General features: G+C 51.0%; 1 protein-coding gene across 8 annotated transcripts in view; it reads left to right on the top strand.

Moving 5' to 3' along the window:
* Gnb1l (G protein subunit beta 1 like) overlaps nucleotides 1-22317 on the top strand; it is an 83481-nt gene that overhangs the window by 50132 nt on the left and 11032 nt on the right. For 7 of the 8 annotated variants that reach the window (XM_050122969.1, XM_050122961.1, XM_050122964.1 and 4 more), the window contains 5 exons: nucleotides 1943-2082; nucleotides 2430-2555; nucleotides 6508-6670; nucleotides 10668-10766; nucleotides 15037-15252. In XM_050122969.1, the coding sequence (XP_049978926.1) occupies nucleotides 1958-2082; nucleotides 2430-2555; nucleotides 6508-6670; nucleotides 10668-10766; nucleotides 15037-15252 (729 nt within the window). In that variant the 5' untranslated portion in view covers nucleotides 1943-1957. The remainder of the gene's footprint in view (nucleotides 1-1942; nucleotides 2083-2429; nucleotides 2556-6507; nucleotides 6671-10667; nucleotides 10767-15036; nucleotides 15253-22317) is intronic. The other variant, XM_050122967.1, reaches the window with a different exon arrangement.

Raw genomic sequence — 22317 nt, 5'->3', positions numbered from 1 at the left:
CACATGCCTCAAGAGCATTTCAGGTCCAGTCCCAGGAATCTGGGGCAGCTCACCCAATCATTTCCTGCCTCAGTTTCTCAAAATTAAAGAGTATGCCATTCACAAAGTGGTTATAATTAGAAGAAGTTCTGGCCTGGTAATGGTGGCGCACTCCTTTAATCCTAGCACTTTGAGCAGGTGGATCTCTTGAGAGAGTTCCAGGACAGCCAGGGCTACACAGAGAAACCCTGTCTCAAAAACAAATGAACAAAAATAATTAAAAGTTTCGGCAGTTTGGGCCAGGATCCAGTCAGGCTGCTTGTAGCACTCTCAGGACCCCGCGTAGCTCTTCATTTGTAAGCACGTGTCTGCTGAGCAGGTGCTGGCGCTGGGCACAGGGCTGGCACTGGGGCAGGAATGGTATTCATCCTCCAGGCATGTCATTACTCTACTTTAGGGAGGAATGAAAAGGGGCTACAGAGTGGAGGGCGCCCAGGGGAGGCACAGAGGTGAGGCCTGCTGGTAGACTCAGTCCTGTGGGTGTCAGGATGTGTGCCTCTGAGTATGCAGGGTCAGTCTTTACCACCTGACTTGTGGACCACCATAGGGGCAAGGACGTGGGCTCTCGTAGGAAAAGGAGATTAGGCATAACTCTGAAAAGTGTGACAAGTCAGGTGGAAGTGTTTTTCTGTCCTGCCAGTTCCCAAATAATGACAGAAACTTACTATTTATGAAAGCTCAGCCTATAGCTTAGGCTTGTTCCTAACTAGCTCTTAACTCATTTATATTCATCTGTGTTCTGCCCTGTGGCTTGTGACTGTTACGTCTCCTGGAGTCTCCACCTTTCTTATTCCCAGAGTCCTCTCTGTCCCCAGAAGTCCCTCCTATGCCTTCTGCCTAGCTATTGGCCATTCAGCTCTTTATTACACCAATCACAGCAACACATCTTCACACAGCACAGATATATTCCACAACATGGGGGGAGGACATGGCAGGAGTCTGGGGATCCAGGCTGACGTCAGACCAGGGTCAGCAGATGGCTTCGAGAGCACGCAGACAATGGGTATGGGTGAAACTAAACTGACTGAGTTTTTGCTAAAAGTGTTCACGTGGGCCTACAAGAAGGTCCAGGAGCCTGAATCAAGTTTGGCCAAGCGAAGGCTCCTTTTCTGTGGTGCCAGAAGTGGAGTCCAGGGCCTTGAGCTTGGTAGGCAAGTGCTCTACTGTAGAGGCAGCAAGACCTCCATATTGGGCTCCCAGGATGTGATTGCCAAGGAGGGGCAGGCTTGGACCTTTGTGATACCAGAGCTGATAGATAAGATGGGGGTTTGGGGATGGGGAGGGCTGGAGGTGCCAAGCAGGAACTATGACAGATTGACAGTTGAGGCAAGGATGGGCTGCTGTAGCGCCTGCACTACGGGATGGTACACGAGCCGGGAACTAATCTGGAAACATAAAAACACACACACAGAGACATACAGGGACACGAGTCATCCTTGATATAAGAGTGCCAAGTTTATTGTGCTCCAGGGAAGCTTATATAGGGATCCTTAACTGATAGACACGCCCAGCTCTCGGGATCCTTCAGCCGCAGGCCTCACCAGAACCCACTCCCCTGCTGTCAGGGTCTCGTGCTCAGAGCAGCTGCAGGCACAGGTAAACAAGTTGTTTTGCTCAGTTCACTCCAGCAGGCAAAGGGTCTGAGGCAAGCAAAGAAAGTTAAGGGGCCAGGGGTCTGCAGCCCCCAACAGGCTGTACTTGTGGCAGCCATGTGGTCCATGCCCGGGGCTGGCTGTTCCTCAGCCACAGAGCCTGTCTGCATGATGGAGAACAGCAGCATCCTTTCCCCAGAAGGAGCAGAAGTTGAGTACGGAGCCAACAGCTTTCTAGATGCCGATTTCCAGCTGCCTTCTGAAGAAATAGAGAGCTCTCTGTCACTCACATGTTCTCCCTTACACCCCAGGATTGCATCTACCACATGGCAGCCCTGTCCCCACCACCGCCTGGTCCCACGTTTGTCCTCCGAGGCACACAGTCACCTGTGAACACGCTGCATTTCGGCCCACCATCCCAAGCTCTGGGGAGCCCACTCCTTTTCTCAGGGTGAGTAACAGCAGTCCTACCCCAAGCCCACGGTAATGTCCAGCACTGGATTTCCCAGAGCTTGGTGCTTACCTAAGGTGCTGGCAGAAGGCCCTGTGCTTGCCTGAAACACTGTCCACTCTGGAACTCCTTGGAGGAGCAGAGAGTTTTGCCTCTGTCTCACACCACTGAGTTCTGACAAAGTACCCCAACCCCAGGCCCTCTGGCCACCTCTGCTGACCTGCAGTTCGGAGTCAAGTCTCCAGCTGATGTATAGCCTTCCACTAGCTGTGTGTGGTGTTGGTCTGGAGCAGTTCAAGATGTCTACTGACTGCTGCCCCTGTCCCTGCCTTGCCTGTCTCCAACAGGTCTCAGAGTGGCCTGGTGCACATCTGGAGCCTGCAGACCAGAAGGACAGTGGCCACCCTGAATGGCCACGAGGGCCAGGGTGTGACCTGGTTGAAGACACTGCCCCAGGGGCACCAGCTTCTCAGGTGGGTCACAGCAGCACAAGGGAGCAGCAGGGGACCTCTGCTGGGAACTCTTTTGACAGGCCCCTGTGACTGTCTTTAGCTAGAGCTCAATGGCAATGAACCAAAGGTGTTAGGGGCATCCTGCCAGCTTGGCTGTAGTTTACAGAGAGTGTGGGGCAGCTCCAGCCTTTGGGAAGTAGACAGCTCTGACTTCTCTCAGGCGGGACCATCTTCTTCCCTGGGGTTCTCTGGAGGTGCCATCTGGGGTAGCTGACACCAGTCAGAAGGCAGCTGATAGAAAGGCCCTGGGCTGTGACTTAGAAGTGGGCAGAGGTAACCGTACCATGTGCTAACAGGTATGAATAAAGCAGAACCCAGGCTCAAAAGAGCTGAAAGTTCAGCCCTGAGGAGTCCCTGCTCACCCAGGGCCCAGACACTTGGGTGGCCTTGGTCATAGGGCTAGGACCAAGCATAAAGGGTAGCCTGGAACTGGCACGTATATAAACACCCTACCTCCCAGCCAGGTGATGGTGCTGCAGTCCCACCTACAGCCCCCACTGAGGGTCAGGAGGCCTGTAGTGGGGGCTGCAGGTATGGAATGCCCAGGTGCATTTGCACTGCACTGGAGGCCACGGCCCACCAAGGCTGCCTGGCCTCAGCTGTGTTTGGGTCCAGGTTTCTCCGAGAGGCCCTGGAAGGGGTTGTGTGCTTTCATATCTAGCAGGGCTGAAGGACCCCCAGCCCTACTTGCACCTGGACCACAAGAGCTGCACCAGCTAGCATTTACCTTCTTCATTATGAAGCCACTTCTTTCCAGGCTAGTACAGGAGCACGCAGACCCTTTAGCACCTGAGTAACCACTGCCCAGTCAAGTACAGCACCGCAGCACCACCCGCTGTGCAGGCGGCAGCAGCCCAGGGCTGCTAGGCTGGCTTGCTGTGTGTCTTAAAAAAGGGCAGAATGGTTTTATGAGTTTTTCCTAACTTTAGGTTAGGAAAACAAAGCAAAAGACTGCCAGGTATTTAATACACACCTGTGGTCCCAATGCTCAGGAAACCGGGCAGGATTGCTGTGAGTTTGAGGCCAGTTTGGGATATACCACTGGTTTCTGCCAATTTTTCTACTGAACTGACTGCATCTTTCTTATTGATATGTGGAATCCTTTTTATATTTTAGATAGCATCATTATTCTTTTATCAAAGATTATCTCTGCAACAGGGTGACATATGTTTATACTCTCTTAGGGATGACTTCGTGGTAATGGAGTCACGTTGGCCAGACTGTCCCTATGTGGTCGGGCTCCTGGGTCTTATGGAGGAGACTGCGCTAAGACATGAACATCCTTGGCCTATCTCCAGAGCTCACTGTTGCTTCTTTTAGACCCGCAGTCCCTCTGGAGTGTGCTGCTAAGGTGGGGTGCAGGCAAAGCCCGCTGCCCATCATCCTTTCTGTGCTTCCCCTCCAGCTTAGCTCTGTTGACATCAGTGTCCAAGGTCACAGACAGGAAGCAAATGCTAGCAGCTACACAGGGGCCCTGGGATCGGTTCCCTGGTCTGCGTTTCTCATGATCTCGGTACTTTTCAAGGGCTCGATAGAATGCCCCCAGGCTCAGGATAAGACTGAGGCCCTGGGTTTGGGAGGAACCCCAGTGTGGTGACTGCCAGCCTTGTGGTGCTGGGGGTGCATGAGTCTCTGTCTCTCCTTGGCAAGTGAGACTGGCGTTGGTCACATAGATGGGTGGTGCCTGCTGGACCCACTATCAGCATTCAATGAATTTCCCTAATCTGAAAGCTTGTTTCTTGTTGGTTTTTGAGACAGGGTCTCACTATATAGTTCTGGCTAACCTGGAACACCTTACATTGTAGACCAGGCTGAACCTGAACTCACAGAGACCCGCCTCCTCGGTGCTGGGGTTAAAACCATGTGCCACCACTCCCTGAATAAAAATCTGAAAGTTGTAGAGTGTCATGTCGGCTCTCAAAAAGTTTCAGATTTCAGAGCTTTTCCTAGTTCCTGTTTTCAAAATAGGGGGGTTAACTGGTGAAGTTTACACAAATATTCCAGGCTCTGAAAATACCTGAGCACTTGCAGTCCCGTGTGTTTTAGAAGGAGGTTCTTGTGCAGGGACTGATGGCCTTAGCAGACAAATGAAACAGAAGATGCTGTTGGCAATGAGCCCTTTAAAAAGTGGGGAAGCAGGAAACTTTTATCCCAGTACTCAGAGGCAGAGGCCCAAGGATCTCTGTGAACTTCAGGACATCCAGGAACTATATAGAGAGAACTTGTCTCAAAATACCACCTACCCTCCCCCACAAAAAGAGGAAAAGAAAAGAGGTCTCAACCCATAGTATTTCCTAGGTCCCTGAGAAGCAAGTCGTGGGGGGAGGGGAGGTGTCCAAGAATATGTAGGTCTGTTAAAGCCAGCACAGGCCCTAGAACATTCTGGGGACACTCTGAGCCTGTGTTAATACCTGTTTTTTCCCACTGTTGGTAGCTTCCTGCAATGGCTTCTACCTGAAGTAGTTCTGTCTGGTGTATTCTCATGGAACTCTGTCTCCCTCACACCTGTTCACTCTATTGGTAGAATACTGCTTTAGTCAGCACGGAAGAGCTGTCCCTGCTTCCCCTTTCTTAAAGGGCTCGCTGCCAATAGCATCTTTGTTCATTTGTTAATGCTGCCTTCCTTCCCCACGCTGCAAGACCCTTGAGCCACATCTTGGCTTTCCCTTACTCCAGCTGTAGAATCAACGTCTCTCCAGAAACCTGGCTGTTGTGCTTAGAAAACTGATGAGTTTTGGCACTGGGCTATCCATGGGTGGCACAGGGACAGAGACTTGAACCTGCATGTCCATCCTGTCCTACTCACCTGTGTTCATCCGTGTGTCCTGTCTGCATGTGTCTGGCCACACACATGTTGATGCTGACCTCCAGGTTCCGATATGACCCATAGTTCTGTATGCTTACCAGTTGTACCACAGCTCTTTGGAAAGGAACCACGTCCCTACATCCACTACTGCTCCAATATTTGCTCAGCCAGAGAGGGAGAGCCAGTGCCTGTAAGGATCCCGGCCTGCTCAGGGCCACTGTTTTTACAGTTATGTGAATCTTTAACCATGTAGGCTTCAGTCAGCACCTCCTTGTGTGCCTCAGGTCAGCCTCTGTTTGGTCTTCCTGAACCAGTGTCCCGTTATCCACATAGTCACAGTGCAGTCCTTCACAGGCTGTTGCTCAGCTGGCTGGGCTGTTTTCGTTGTGCACAACGACAGTCACACTGTCTGTGGGTCTATGGGTTTGACACAGCACTGCCATGTGTCCATTTCCTCAAGAGCTACCCGCTGTGGTCAGTTCTCTCATGGTTCTCCATCCCTGTGCCTACTCCTTTTCTAGAATGTCACAGGATTGTAGTTACACGCTACAGAGCTTCAGGTCTGGCTTCTTTCACTTTACAAATCATGGCTCAGCTGCCTTCCAACTGTTGCATGTGTCGGCAGTTGGCGCTGTCCCTTGCTGAATGGCACTCTGTGGCACAGCATACTTGGCCATTCTTTTGCTGCAGAGCAGCTGGATTTTTTCCAGCTCTGGTGGTAACGCCTGGAGCTGCTCTCAACATGCTTGCATGGCATTTTGAGTGAAAGTAGGTCTCAAATGCACTTTGGAAGAGACCCAAGTGAGATTTCTGAGTCCTTAAAGGCACTTTACAGAGAAGAAAGGGGTGCAGATATACTTCAGTGGCACTGAACAGCAGGAGGCTGGTCATAGGTGCATGCATGTGTCCATAGTCTTAGTCTACTGAATTATCTTGGCCTCAGTGCCAACTCTGCTGTGAACCCTGAGGGAGAAGTCCTCTTCAACTGAGACTGGATGGTGCAAAGTTTACCTGGCCTTCTTTGGAAGGGTTATAGGCCAGATACCAGTTCAAGTGGGTACATAATGCTCACAGTGTCTCATAGACCCCCTCCCCTTGTTTCATCAGCCAGGGCCGGGACCTGCGGCTGTGCCTGTGGGACTTGGCAGAGGGCAGGAATACCATCCTGGATGAAATTCAGTTGGACAGTGTGGGCTTCTGCAAGAGCTCTGTCCTGGCCAGGGGACAGCTATGTTGGATGCTTGCTGTGCCTGGGAAGGGCAACAGTGAGGTAAGGACCAGCCCTCATTCACTAATGACACTGGGTTTGTCTTAACCAGACACACTTGTCCTCTCCCAGCAAGGAGGACCATAGGACTCTTGTCAGGTCTGCAACTTACCTGCTTCACTGCAGCTCCAGCAGCCTCAGGCTGATGCCCAGCCTGGTCACCTGTGAGCTCTTAGCCTTCCAGGGCAATGGTGAGAATCAGGAAGGGCTCAGGTAGACCTGGTACTCAGCATAATGCTGTTCCTGGAGGAGGGCCGCTCAGGGCTGTCTAGACCTGAGTGTTTGTGCACACACACACACACACACACACACACACACACACACACGCAAACATGTCTATTTACATATTCATGTACATGCGTGGTTGTATACAGAGAGAGACCTCCAGAAATTGGGGGCCTAGCTGCACTGCTAGCCTGTGGGAAGAGGCAGCAGAGACACCAGTACAGTGAAGCAACAGGGGAATTCACACACGGGTGGAGCTCATGAAAATACAGGTTCTGGAGGCTGAATGAGCTTGGGAGTGGCCAGGGAAGGGAGGATAAAGCCTACATTTCAAAAGCCAGAATGAGAGCAACTCTGGAGGTAAGAAGAGGTTCAGAGGAACTCCTGGTCATCCGAGGCTTCTGTGAAACAAGCTGTTCCACAAACTGGCAAAAAGGAAAGGAACAGGGAAAAAAGACATTTGAAAATGGCAACCCAGCAGCAGTGAAGCTTGAGCAACAGGGAGTCCCAGGAGATGGATCCAAAACCAGAACCCTCTGCTTTCTGTAAGATTAAACTAGCCCTGTCTCAGACTTCTTCCTATAGAACTGCCATCACCCTGTATGCAGAGCTATGGGTACAAGGCATGGCCAGTGATGAGCAGCCAAAAGGTGAGGACTGTGCTTCAACTCAATACATGTACATTCTGGAAGTGATGGTGCATGAGGAGGCAGAAGTCACAGATACAAAATCTGCAGAGCCCACGGGCCATGACAAGGACTGTCCCTACCTGAGAACTCAGGAAGACCCCATTATGGCCGCAGAGAGAGGCTGGAGTGTAAGAGGCCTCAGGTGGGAGTTATTGGTGAACTTAGGGCTGTCTAGGATCCCAATCTGGGATTTGCATTGAGAGTGTAGAAAGCTCAGCATCCATCCTACATCAGAAAAGCAGGTTCCCAGGGTCAGACCCAGGGCAGCTACCTTGCCTAGCCTGATTCTCCAGGCCTCTGGGAGCCAGAAGAGCAGTGCCTAGCCTTCCTGAGCGTGGAGCCTCCTACAGACACTGGAGCTTTCCATCTGGCACCCACTGCCAACTTTTGTTTCCAGAAGGAAAAATGCTAAGTTTGGGCAAGTGTGGCCACCCAGACGGCCGCGAGGGGTGGGAGCATGCTCTCAGGCATTGTTTGGGCCTAAGCCAGCTGTGCTTTTCCAGGGCCCAGTTTAGGCAGATTCCTGGCAGACTGGAAAACAACCATTTGCTCAGGATATGCTGGTAGCTTCTGAAAATACAACGTCCGGCTGTTCAGATGGCTCAGCGGTAAAGGTGCTTGCTGCCTAGCCTGACAGCCTAAGTTCAATTTCCAGATTGCACATGGTGAGAGATCTGTGTCATAAAAGCTGTACACATACACAGAGGGAGAAGGGGGAGGGAGGGAGAGAGGGAGGGAGGGAGGGAGGGAGGGAGAGAGAGAGAGAGAGAGAGAGAGAGAGAGAGAGAGAGAGAGAGAATAAAAACTGTTTTGAAAATCCGGCACCACCTGCACTGAGGGCTAAGCCAGGAAGCTGGTTAAAACTGTACAGGAACCTGTGACCTCCAAAGAGGTAGACTGTGCTCATCAGCAGCCTGAGAATAACTGAGCTCCCTTAACCCTCAGAGTGGCATCTTGTGGGTCTGTGGCTTGGGGTGACCTGGCACTGCCTGGCCTGCTGTACAGGCGGAAACAACTCCCCCACCCCTCACATTAATAAAACTTTTAACAGGTTTTTGGCAAACTGGCAAGAAAAGTATATGTAGCTCCTAATTGGTGATTTAAATGCAATCATGAACAAATAAATGCCTGTTACTATCTCATTATTTATGAACTAGATCTGCTTGGAGACAAAATGACTTTTCTTGGGCAGGAGCCAAGCCTAACCCAGTACACGGGCCTGATCTGCCAGCACCAGCAGGAACTGCCTGCTCAGTGCTGCTGGCTGTGGAGGACCATGGGCCTGAGGAGACAGGACTGTGGATAGGATCTCCCTCCCGTTTTGTCCTTTCTGGCCTGGGAGCAACTCTAATGCATACCTGCTGGCCCCTGTCACACTGTCCATCTCTGCTTCCCCTGTGGCAGTCCTACCTCTTAGTACATGTTTTCCTCTGTCCCGCCTTCCTCCATACATTCCCCCTTCCCATGTCTTGGGCACTCTGCCCTTGGGTGGTCTGCTGTGTAGTCTGACTAGTCATCAACCCCTCTGCTCACAGTAACCTCTCTGCCTCCTTAGAACCATATCTTCTGGGCACTGTCCTGCTTACCTGTCCCTGAAGCTGCGACATCCATCCTGTTGCCTTGCCCTCTACGTCCAGGGCCTAGGACTCTCCCTTATCACCTTCCACAGGCAGCCAAGTGTTCTTCGGTCTGTCTCCCAAAGGCCTGAGCAAGTTTCCTCCCACTACAAGGGCAGGGGCTATAAGACTCAGCAGCGGATGAGACAGGGCTGTGAACCGTTACTAGCGTTGGCCTTTAGAAGTCCAATCACTGTGGGGATTCTGGTGAGATTACCCTGGCCCCCATTTATCAGAAGTGGGTGTATCAGCAGGACTCTAACCGAAGGACCAGGTTGTGTGCTTGCCATTCTGCACTGCCTGAAAGCTGCCCTGAACCCAGCCCAGGTGACTGACATAGAATCATCTCTGTGACTGTGACAGATAAGGTTGTGGTATGGGTTGGTAAGGACAACACAGCTGTTACTTGCCCAGGCTCTGGCCTCTCAGACATTGTACCAGCCTGGCCATCCTGGGTATATTCTGTCCAGTTTATACCCTCCATCCCTTTGGAGCGCTGATGCCTTGTGTGCAGACTTGGGCATGCTAAGCAGGCTTGTATTCATGTGCTTGCTAGTTGCCATGGAGAATTTCTCTTGCTGGTACCTAGAGAAGCCCAAGGATTCCGGAATCCACTCAGCTCACATGACGCCAGAAGGTACAAATAGGCACAGAAGTGCAGTAGAGCCCCAGGCGGTTAAAGGGCATAGAAAACATTTGGTTTGTACTGGGATACAGAATGTCACGTGGGGCCCTTCTGTTCTGCTGAGCTCACAGAGAGGTGACACAAATGAACGAGGGTACCAGGTTAGCACCTTAGATACAGGATGTCTGGTCCTTGTGGATGGTGCTGGCCAGCATATAAGCAGTCCACATGGATTTGCATACCCACATGGGAAGCTAGCCCATAAGGCTCATCTCAGCCCAGGCACACAAAGGCCTGACATCTAGGTAGTCTAGGTTGGTAAGTCAGGTTCTTGGGTACCGGGAAACCAGGATTCAGTGGAGCTGCCTTTAGGTCTGGCAACGTGGTAATTTTCTAGGTGGGTAGTGGATGAGTCCCAGGCCTTCCACACAAGATTTTGCATCATTTTATATGCCTGCAATTGGTCAAAGAAGGCCATTGCAGATTCTAACTGAGGCAAGAGAGACAAGTGAAGGAGGGAGGACGGGGCAGAGTAAACAGGACCAAGTAAACCAGGCCTGCTTTTCCCAAATGACAAACTGGGGCAAGGTGTGCCATAACTGCTTGCTGGTGAAGGGCTGGTCATTCAGGAATGATGTGAGCATTTGTTTTGCAAGGACCCCAGGAGCATCTAAGCCCTTTAGCCTGTGCAAACTAATTAGAAGGCTCTGCTCTCAGGTCCCTACAGGGAGAGGAGCAGACAGAAACTCACAGCAGCTTTGGCTAATCGCCTTAAACGTCTCTTGTTTGCATAGCATAGACTCGGCTTGGCATCAGCCCAAATCAGCTTGTTTTCTCACTGTCAGGTTCAGATTCTGGAGATGCCATCCAAGACATCAGTGTGCACCCTGAAGCCGGAGGCAGATGCCAAGCCAGGCATGCCCATGTGCCTGGGGCTGTGGCAGGTAAGACAGCATGCGCCAGCCACACCCGACAGCCCTGAGTCATGCCCCACTCGGTTGCATTTGTCATCAAACCTATGGGCACTATCCTTTAGAGAACGTGTACCTGTTGTCTTCTGGGGCCCAACACTGACTGGACATTGGCTTCTTCTGGGTTCCTGCTGGAAACACTGCAAGGAAATCACCCTCCACAGGCCCTGGCCGGCTTGCTCCACAGTGCCCAGATGTGACTGTGAGGACAGGATAGTTAGGTCAGCTGTGGAGCTTGCTCCAAGAAGAACACATGCCCTTTTCCTCAGCACCTTGGTCCTCGCCTCTGCTAACTGATGTCAACAAGCCAGCGTGGCCCTCACTGTTCTGGGCATTCACTCTTGCCACTTCTCCACCTTACAGAGGTCTCAGGAACGTTAGCATGACAGTTTCCCCCAGGCCATTCCAGGGAAGTCTAGACTGTAGCCATTTCCTTTGTTCTTGATAGTCGTTTCTCCTGGGGCTGCTGCAAAAACTAAGACCCAGACAGTCATCACAGCCTAAGGTTTGGAGTCCCTCCCTACACACAGAAACAGGCCCAGACCTTATCAAGGTGTCCAGGTCAGCATCTTTTACTTCTGGGTCTCTATTTACTGTCTCATTGCAGAAAATCCAGGAAGCCTCATAGTCTTAACCAGTACAGACACCACAGTGGGCGGGTCACAGGGCAGCGCGCCCATGCGGGGAGGGGTTGTAACCCTTTGGCCATCTTCTTATTTCTCATTGGTGATTTCTCCCTCGTGGCTTGCTGCCTCCTTGAACACTTTTAAACGTGAGGTGAAGTGGGCATGACCACATGATTCAGTTTGGAATCGCCCGCATGACCCACAAAAGCATAGGAGGGCACCTCTGTGCCTACCCCAGAGGTTCTCTCTGGACGGAAGGCAGAAAGAGGTCTGGCCTTCTTTCAACTGGCTTTCCTTGTAATTTCTTGCTTTATTTTTTATTTTTATCTTATACGTATGAGTATTTTGGCTTCATGAATGTTTGTGCACCACTTGTGTGCCTGGTGCCTGTGGAAGTCAAAAGATAACTTCAGATCCCCTGGAATTGGAGCTATAGAGTATTGTAGCTGCATAGAGGTGCTAAGAACCAAGCCTGGAACCTCCTCTGTAGGAGCAGCCAGTGTTCTTGACCACTGTGCCACCATCCCTCCAGCTCTTGCAGTTTCTTTCTTTCTTTCTTTCTTTCTTTCTTTCTTTCTTTCTTTCTTTCTCTTTCTTTCTTCCTTTCTTTCTTCTTCTTCTTTTTTTTTTTTTTTTTTTTCGAGACAGGGTTTCTCTGTGTAGCTTTGGTGCCTGTCCTGAATTCTCTCTGTAGACCAGCCTGACCTCGAACTCACAGAGATCCGCCTGCCTGTGCCTCCTGAATTCTGGGATTAAAGGTGTACCACCACCATCCGGCTTCTTGCAGTTTCTTAACTGAGAGGGTTAAGTTTAGATTTGAAGTCTTGAGCAAGCTGATCCTAGTGTTCAGCTTTTGCTGTGCAGCTTCCTGGAGGGAAGCTTTTGGGGAGCCAAGGCTCCTGAGAGCCTAGCTGACAGAGCTCCTGGGCCCATGAGTTTGCAGCCTGACTCAGGGGCAGAGCCTAGTTCTTGGCTTCACTGTCCTGATGGGGCTTCTCGAGAGTGTCTGGGCACTGGGAAAATAAATGTGTCCTCATCTTGCCTACTGACTTTACTCACACTGAAGTACCGAAGGAGGTGACCATGGTACACACAGGCCTGGCACAGGCACCTGTGGCTGCACCACTCCTCTTCTGTATCCTGGAAAACATGGGTCTCTGCCCAATCGTGTAAAAATTCCATCAGAGAAGAGAAGTGTAGAAAGGGATGTACCAACTTGTTACGGTAATTAATATGGTTGACAGAAGGACAAATCACAGTTTTGTTGGTGATACAGATCCAATGTGAAGCTCACAGCTGCAACAAGCCTCTGGTTATAGGAATGCTCTTTGTTTTCTCCTAAATCCAGAAGTCCTAGGGTATGAGCTCACTGGTGTGAGTGTGGAAAGTATCCTGACCTGGTGCATCTTCTGAAACACTCGTGCCCATCTTTAGCTCATGCTCTAAAGTAGCAGTCCTGCATTGCCACAGTAATAATCACAGGACAGATAGGCTGTAATACCACCAGTACCCACCCTCACAGAAAGTTCCCGTCTGAGTCTTGGGGCCTCTCAACTGAGCTGTGCACACCACTGGGGTTCCTATAGGCCCTGGCCTGCTACTATCTCTCAGGCTTATTTCAAAGGGCCGGAGAAGCTACCGGACCAATCTTTGTGTCTAGGTCCCCGCTGAAGGCGAGGGGAACTGCTAGGGAAGGCAAGGCAGGGTGACTTCTTATCCTCAGTCCTGCAGCGTCAAGGCTGTGACCACCAGGGACACTGTGCAGCCTGTGGTGCCTGTCACTGAAGGCTATAGGAACCAGGGAGATCCAGTAGAGTGACGTGTTGGGGGCTACACTATGGTGGTAACTGGCCGGGGCTGAAAGACCAGACATACCTCCTAGACCATCTGGCTTCTGAGCTGGCCACCCTTGGTACCATGGCAGAGGGACCTTATCTAGTAGCTCCTGAATAATCTGTGTTGCTCAGAACTCAGTCACAAGCTTTGTACAAGCCAGTTAGAGCTGACACCAATGATGAGGACTCTGAACTGCCCCGACTCAAGACAAAACAAAACAACAAACAAACAAGGAAAGCTGCAGGGGGAAGGAGGCAGCGTAGCCAGAGCTGTAGAGGTGGGTATAGATGTCACCGCAGATCACTGCTGGGGCTCTAGTCAAGTAGTGAGAGGGTTCTCTAAATGGGCTTCTAGGGTAGCATCTACCGGGGGCCCATGCTGTGGGTGGTGATTAAGAGTGACAACAATTGGCCTGTATTCCTGGTTGGGGTGCAGAGGGTTCTGGGATTCTTGAGCCTGGTGCTGCCCCTGTCCTGGTCTAAACCGCAGCAAACACTGTAGGCCTGCACAAACCACTTCCAAGCAGATGACCTGAGAAACACCAGCAGCGAGTTCTTCCTGTGACAGAACTCAGGGGCAGTGTAGCGGTGCAGCCAGGGCCCCTGCAGAGCCAAGCAGAACCACTCTGCGGGGCACTGGACATACTCTGATACCTTAGGGCTGTGGTCAAAGGACACAGTATGGACACTGGCCCTAGCAGGGAGGGATGGAAGATGATACGAAAAGTAAATTGCCCAGGAAACACAGGAAACTTCATGTCTCCTCCCGGGAGCCCCACTCCTTCCTATTCTGTATATGTAAATCTGGATCACCAGTGGAATATACCCATTTACAAGCCATTTCTGGACATATAGGGGCCCTTGGTGGCAGCTCTGGCCTTGGCAAGTTCACTGTTCTTGCAGAAAGTCTGGTCATTGTGTCGTCCTTTCCTTATCATTGCCGTCTTCCCAGATGCTAGTCTACAGTGTGCCTTGCCCCCACCCCTCCACCAAGCTTACACTACACCACACCTCAGCCACAGCCTGACCCAGAGAGCCCTGGCCCTTGTGCTGTTTGTTAGATGCATGCCATAGGCCTCTGGCTAGCCCAGGCCTCCTTGCTCAGCCCTGTGCAGTTTCTCTTGGGCTGCTGTGCCGTACAGGGACTGATGGCATGTCCCTGAGGGTGACTTGGAATCCTGAAGCACTCTTCTTTTGTAGTTGTTTCAGAGGCTAAATAAACGAGCGTCAGCCCAGGGCGCAGAGCCCTCTGACCCTCGCCCTCATCCATCACGATAGTGAGGGCCTCTCACACCAAACTTCCAAAGGGGGTGGGGGGCTCCTGCAGCTATGTTAACAAAGCCCAGAAAGTCCATCCCCGTGAGCTTGCAACTTTCCTGCCTCGGGTTCTAGAAGATAACTGGTCTCAGCCAGGAGAGACTTCAAGTCTTACATCTGGAGGAGATAAGGAAGAAGTCTGAGTCCATCCCTGGCTGGTGGGTGCCAGTGGGTGTTATGTCATCCTTGCTTTGGACAGGATCCAGTGTAGGTGAAAATGCATAACAATGTGAGTTCTGGGGGGCTCAGACTCCACCCCCAGCTCCTCAGGTCCTGAGCAGCGGCCCTGCAGCCCCTTGAGAGGGATGTAGAAGCCTGCTAGGTTACATGGAAAGCAAAGGGACTCTTGCTCTGACCAGGCCACCCCCGATGTGGGCATGGCTGGAGAGAGAGCTGATCCTGCAGTCTTAAAGTTCAGTGAAGACAAGACTGTTTGGGAGCCAACCACTGTGCTGTTCCCTACAGACTAACTCCAGTCCCCGCCCACTCCTTCTGGCTGGCTATGAGGATGGATCGGTAACCCTGTGGGACATCTCAGAGCGGAAGGTGTGCAGCCGAATCGCCTGCCATGAAGAACCTGTCATGGGCCTTGACTTCGACTCTCAGAAGGCCAAGGGCGTCTCAGGCTCTGCCGGGAAGGTACTAGCTGTCTGGAGTCTGGACGACCAGCAGTCCCTGCAGGTCAGTGCACAGGCCCGGGCCTCATTTATCCTGCTCTGCACTAACAGTCTGATAGGCCAAAACAATATTTAGGCATGAAGAGGAGTGGCTGCAGTTCCCTAGCTAATTAATCACTCTGAGGCAGTAGGGAGCAGGGGCCAGTGGGCGTGAACTCACCATTCACATGGTTTGGGTTTCTCCTGGACCTCGGGTTAACAGCCATCAAGTCTTGTCCATCTAGAAAAAGGCACGTAGTGTCCAGGCAGACCAAACTCCTTTGTGAAAACTCAAGAGGAATTTGGTCAGTAAGGAACTGATTAATCAAAGGGAAAGAAAAGAGAAAAAGAAAGAAAAGAAAAAGAAGAGTTATGGCAAATCCTGCAAAGCAATGGCCTGGTGGATCTGTAAGCTGGTCCTAGGGACACTGTTGCTCATAGAGCACAGGAAAGCCCACCAGGCAATAAGGCCTCGGAGGAGCAAGGCCTGCTGGAGACAACTCCACAATGTCCTGCATGGCCCCAGGAATGCCTCTGTCCCCTAGAGTGCAGCATAATGGGCCTAGCTGGCTTGTTCCCCATTTGGGATGGAGAGATGATGGCAGGGGTTGTGAAATATATATATCCAGGACGTGGTTTTGTACAGGTCTGGCAGACTGTAGGCTACCAAGACACCACAGGTGGTCTGGATACACCGACTCAAGGAAGGAAAGGCGCCTGTTATTTGGAGTCTCAGAAAGCAGTCCTGGCCTTGGCCAAACAGTGGAAACAGCCCTGGTGGGAGAGCCACGTGCCCTATGGAATATCATATGGCTATAGCCCAGCTCCCAGTCTCACTGGATTGGCTAAAGCAATAAAGTCAATGGGGGGCCATGCAACTCTTCTTTGGGGGCATGGTGGTCCAGGTTGCCTCCACCCAGTAGGAGGCGTTAGAGGTCATTACTGCACTTTCCCAAAGTGGGAAGGTACCTTGCTCAGCACACTCATACCACCATGCTCAGATCTTGCAGCCAAGGATAGGGTTTGCTTTGTGCACATCAGGCCCGGGTCTAAATGACTTACCCCAGTTCCTGAGGGGTGTGGTGGGGAAAGTCAGGGCTAGGTTGGTGCTGGGTGCCACCCAGGTTCTTGAGGGCATCACTAAACCCAGGGTAGAAATTAGGGCCTTATCATGAGGCCATTCTGGGAAAGGGACTGATTGTGGGCAGTAAATAAGGGGCAGAAGAAGTCCCAGATCAAAAGGAGGCTGATGTAGAATAGAACCATAGAGGTACCCAAAGACCATATGCCATGGCTTGGGCATAGTGACTGTAGCCAAGTAGGGGCAGATCCAGGAAAGTAGAGACAGCATAGGTAACTTGGCCTCCCCACCAGCAATGCCTAGCAGAAAAGGGAAGGTAGGCAGTGAGACCCAGCAGTAAGGCAGGCACATACCCATAGCACTAAGCATTGACCATCTAGGGTCCAGCTGCGCTGGGCAGATAGTGGATTGAGAGTAAAACTGTCCTGTATGTCCATCCATCCTTCCCTCCATGTCTGAGAGACCCACAAGTTTCCTGTAAAGGGAAGGGTCTCGAACCTGCAGAAGAGCTCCTAAGCCCCCAGAACCATGCCCTGCATGTGAGCATAAGGGAAAGCACAGTACTCGACCACTGCGTCTGTGTGTCCTGAGTCCCCACCTCACTAGGTGCTGAGCCCAGCAAGTAGGCTTGGGGGTCTCCTTCACACACCCTTCCTGCTTCGGCACCACCCTCTGGGGTCCAGCATCCATCCCCTTCTGGCTTGACTCATCAGCCTGAAGGCAGAGGATGGACACCTAGGCCCCTCCTGCAAGAGCTGGGCATCTCCTACTCTCGTACCCTGCACCCGGAAAAAGTCCTTCCAGCCCATATCTTCTTGGAATCTCCCTACATGTTTGGGAAACAGCTGCTGGAACTTAAGACTTAATTTATGGGCATGTTTCAGTCCAGAGATGAACTTTTACTCTACTAATGAATTGAAAAGTTAAAGCAGAAGGGGAGCTAGGAACTGCAGCCTGGAAGTAGTTGGGGTGAGGTGGGCAGGGCCCGACTCAGCAGTAGACATCAAAGGAGGTAGGGAGCCCCAGGCCCCCTGCTGAGCTTGCCTTCCTGCTTGGGAGGGTGCGAATGACTCACGAATCTGATGAAGGCCCAGAGCTGTTTAACCCAGAGTCAGGTCCAGTGCTGGCCTTAGAGCCCCCAAAGATCCTCGTTCTTATAGCCCAGGCCTCGGGGAAGGAAGCATCTGGTAATTTGCCAGGGCAAGCTATTTGAGATCATTTTTAACATATGAGAGCCAGTGAGATGGCCTCCAGTCCACAGCATCCTTACTGGTGCCATGGCACCAGAACATGGCCGCCCGCCTTGGCCCACGCCCCACTGGTTCAGACGTGCTTTCCTCACATCCTCCTGCTAAAGCCTCCAAGGAACCCAAATCAATCTCCCAGCCACTCGGGACACAGATCCCTGGCTGAGGCGCCCGCAGCCTAGCATGGGTAATCAGAACCAGATGGTGCCGCGCCGAGCATTCCTGGCACCTGAGGTCATGAGCTGTAAGAGCCACTGGTGGCCAGAGAGCCTTTCTGGAGGGTCCTGAGCCCAGGCCAGAGGGCTCAGGCAGGGAGGGGCTGCTATGACCAGTAGGATGCCTGTGGAGGACAGCATACTGGAGAGTGCCTGGGGAACCTCGGGGACGTTAGCTCACTCCTGCCTCCCTGAGGTGGCTCTGCTGCTAGCCATCAGGTTTGGGCTTAGATACAGGTGGTACCCAGGCCCTCTCCTTCCTCCACACAGAGTAGGACCCACAGCCTTGAAGCAGGGACTGATTTACAGCCCGTAGTATTTTAGGTCGTTAAGTAATAACAAGGCTCCCTTACCCAGATCAGCCCAGTGTGCTGAGCAGAGTCCCAGCCTTGTATCCATCTGCAGTCCTGGTTGTGCCACAGTCGTGGCCTCAGGAGAGCCACTGGGGCAGCTGGTCAGAAAACTGTAGGGTCATCTCCATGGGTACCAAGAGGGCCTGTACATACTGGAGCAGAACATGAGGTTCTTCTCATATCAAGAGCTAGTAGGGAGGCAGGAAAAAGTCAGCGTGAGACCTCTTTGCCTCTGAGGATCACAGTCGGGGCTCAGAGTAATTAGCAGCCAGGCATAGGGTTAAGAGCTGCCTTCATCTCTCTGGAAATCAGAATTGTTAAGTTCCTAGGACAAGGAGGCAGCAAGGAAGTGTCCTTGAGACAGGGCCCTGAGTGGGTCCCCATGGGGCCACTCTGTACCCAACAGTCCCCTCTCTACTTTGGCCAAGCCAGCATTCCCAGAGAGACAAGGATAAAAGTGTCAATACAGTCCAATGTATAGGTTCCCAGCCCCCAGTTCCCCAGGATCATATATAGCTCTCCAGTCTCAGGAAGAGCAACCGGGTCTGTCTGCAGGCATGGGCGGGCACCACATGCATGCTCAGGCGCACCACACCACAGCATCTGCTCCACACCCTGCCCCAGTGCAGGCTTTGCAACCTGTGTGTGGAGCCTAGTGAGGACAGAGAACAATGGAGGGTCCACATCAGCAGACAGATGCCTCGCACACAGAGGACCCACCTGAGCTCGCTCTTTTAACTGCTGTGGCCACACTCAGTTGGGAAACATTTAGAATAGGCTGGGGCTCTGCCAGATGAGAACGTAGAAGATGGACAAAATATTCAGGCCACAAGAGACATCAGAGGGACAAGAAGAGGTGGTTGGAGCCCAACCCTAGAAGGGCCAGAGAGGGCATGGCAACAAGAAAGCTGGAGGACTGCATTGCTGGTGGCACTCGTTGGGACCCAGACTTGTCATATGAAGCAGGTCACTTTGGATGGAACTGGGTAGTGACAGGTTCTCACTGGGTGAAGTTCCTTCCATGTCTGTGGGGGATGAACTGGACTGTGAATGGGTGCTGGATTTTGACAAATGTGTTTATTGCCTCTCTCTGACTGACACAGGCTTTCTTACTCTTACTTGTATATGTGTGTTCGTGTATGTATAGTATATATGTATGTGTATGTATGTGCTTGTGCAGGTAGAGGTTGATCTCTGAGATCTTCATCAGTCACACTCCGCTCTGGTTTTTTTTTAAGATTTATTTTATTTTAAAGTGTGTATATGTGCATATGACCAGAAAGGGATATTAGATCCCCTGGAGCTGGAGTTAAGAGGTAGTTGTGAGCTGCCTGACGTGGGTGCAAGAGCTGTTAAGACTCATTCTTAACTGCTGGGCCAGCCCCAACCCTTTATTTATTTATTTATTTATTTATTTGTTTGTTTGTTTGTTTTTTTGTTTACCTGGAGCTCACCATTTACCTAGACTTGCTGCCAGCAAGCCCCAGAGACCCTCCTGTCCTTCACCTCCCCAGTACTGGGATTCCAAGCCAGCATCATTGCTGTAGATTGTTTTTTATGTGAATGCTAACAGCCCAAACTCAGGTCCCTGTGCTTGCTTAGCCAACACTTTTACCAACGGAGCCATTTCTATGGACTTGGATGTTCTTCTTGACTCTGTTAATTTAGAAAGTGCAATTGTGTTCCCTTTAGTATCAAAGCAATGAAGTAAAGCCTGCTGTGGCAGTGTACACCTGTAGTCTCAGCTCTCCAGAAGGCTGAGGCAAGAGGCTCACTTGAGCCTAGGAATTGAAGACCACTTTGGCTCCCTAGTGAGACTCCATCTCAAAGAGGAATAGTTCTAAGGTAACCAACTGTGATATGTGTCTCTCTGACTCCACTGGGTCAGACTTTGGGCTGCAGTTGACTGGCACCCAAGCTTCCTACCACGTAGTTTTGCTGGTGGCATTGAGGGGCTAGAAACTGCAGAAGAGGTCCCTGCTCTTTTGCTCAGAGGCTAAATCCGGGCATGAATTAACCTCTTCTTTGCTGTTGTATTGCAGGGCTGGGGGTTCAGGCAGGAAACCTGGGCCTCTTGTTGTTCCTCAAACACATGGCCTGAGCTGCTTTAGTCTGGACTCTGCATGCTGGGCTTGGGGTTGGGGGCATGTTTTTTTAGACTTTTAACTTTAATCTCTACATATGTGAAAAATCTCTACATACTTGTCTGATGAACATTTTGTAGTTGTTGGCGACTGGTATGTGAGTGTCAGCCACATTCTTCAGCCCTGTCCTTGGGCGGACTCGGTCATTCCAGCTCATGTTGGACATGGCACCTATCAGTCGCAGTTCCTCTGCCTGTGTCCCCATGGCTTCCCACTGCCAGGTATCATCACCCCTTACTTCTAGGTGGACCCTGTGTTTATTTGTTCTCTGGCCTCTAAGCCGAGCTGATTGGAGTGTTTTTTTATGGTTCTAAATGTTTGATTCCCCACTGCACACCCCAGTTATCTTCTGGTTTTCAAATTCTAACTTAATTACATTGTGGTCAGAGAACAAGGTCTGAATGATTTCAGTTCTTTGAAATGCAGAGCTGCTTCAGTTTGCATCAGTGGTCCACATGTGCTTGAGAAGAATATGGCTGTCTCTGTAGATGCACATAGGCACCTGCCTAGGCACACACGTGACCAAGGCCCTGGGGTACAAGAGAACCTCCCTGCTGGCCTTTCCCTCCCCTAGTCCCTGTTCCCATTGTTCCTTATTTTATGCATTTGAAAACTAGCTTAAGAACAGCCAGTAAGGTAATTACCTTCCTAGTTTCCTTCAGTCCCCTGGGAAAGAAGTCTATCCACCAACTGTTCATGAGGCTTACACAAGTTTCCTATGTGGGTTTCAGTTCTTCTTAGTCCTTCCTGGCCCTTCAAGGTGTAGCTGTGTCCTATGGATCTAGCCTTTACCCTACTGCTGATTTCTTTTTCTTTTTTATTTGTTCATAAATTTTTAAAAAAAATTTTAAATACTTTTATGTGTGTGAATGTTTTCTGTGTTAACCAGGAGAGGCCAGAGAAGGGCGATAGACTCCCTGAAAATGCAGTTACAGGTGGCTGTGAGTTAACATGGGTGCTGGGAAGCAAACCTGGGTCCCCTGGAAGAACAATGAGTACTTGTAATGGCCGAATCATCTCTCCAGCCTCCTTATTTTAATTTTTGGGACAAATTCATGCAGCCCAAACTGTCCTTAACCTCGCTGTGTGGCCAAGGATGAGTTTAAACTCCTGATCCTGCCTCTGTCTCCTAAGTGCTGGGGTGGCATGTGTACCATACCAGCCCAAAGGGTTGCATTTTACACCATAAACAATCCTGGGGTTTTGTTGTTGTTTGAGATATAGGGTTTCCCTATATACCCCTGGCTGTCTTGGAACTTACTACAGGCTAGATTCAAATTCACAGAGATCTGCCTGCCTCGGCCTCCCGAGTGCTAGGGTTAAAAGCATGTGCCACCATGCCTGGCATGCTGGGGCATTCTTGAATGGTAGCCCTCTTCCCATAAACTAAGACCGAGTTTCAGCCCCTTGGCGCAGTGGCCTCTGAGTGTGTGACATGGTTGTGATGTACCTGTGTCTGGAAAGGCTTCCTTGGGGCCCACAGTTCTGGATCCATGTGCACGGGCTGTTAACAGGTCAACCTCCAGCCTAGGTATCTCCAGAAATGGATATCATACAGGTTTCTTAGAAATTTTGTCTTTGTTTTTTGTTTTGTTTTTCAAAACAGGGTTTCTCTACGTAGCTCTGGCTGTTATGGAACTCACTCTGTAGACCAAGCTGGCCTTGAACTCAGAGATGCACCTGCCTCTGTCTCCTGAGTGCTAGGATTAAAGGTGTGTGCCACCACCACCAGCTAGCGTGTCTTTGTTTTACATCAACTTCAAAGCCAAGTCTGGTGCTTCATGCCTGGAAGAGGAGGCAAGGCCATCAGGAGTTGGCTACATAGTGAGTTCAAGATCCCTCATTCCCGGCCTAAATCTTTTCTTCATGTGATTTATTCTTTGATCCATGAATTCTTTAGAAGAAATTAGCTAATTTCCAAATACTTGTTGATTTTGTAGGCATCTTTAATCTAACTAATCCTGTTGTCAGTCTCTGGTTTTAGTCTTGCATGTGGCTCTGTGTGTGAGAGCAGACCCCACACACCTAGAGGAGACAGGTGCGGTACAGA

Source organism: Alexandromys fortis, unplaced genomic scaffold (assembly GCF_014885135.2).
Source record: "Alexandromys fortis isolate MF-2015 unplaced genomic scaffold, M_Fortis_MF-2015_v1.1 scaffold_219, whole genome shotgun sequence".
In the NCBI taxonomy this organism is placed as follows: domain Eukaryota; kingdom Metazoa; phylum Chordata; class Mammalia; order Rodentia; family Cricetidae; genus Alexandromys; species Alexandromys fortis.
The sequence above is the reverse complement of the archived record's forward strand: the minus strand, read 5'-3'. Positions and strand labels throughout refer to the sequence as shown.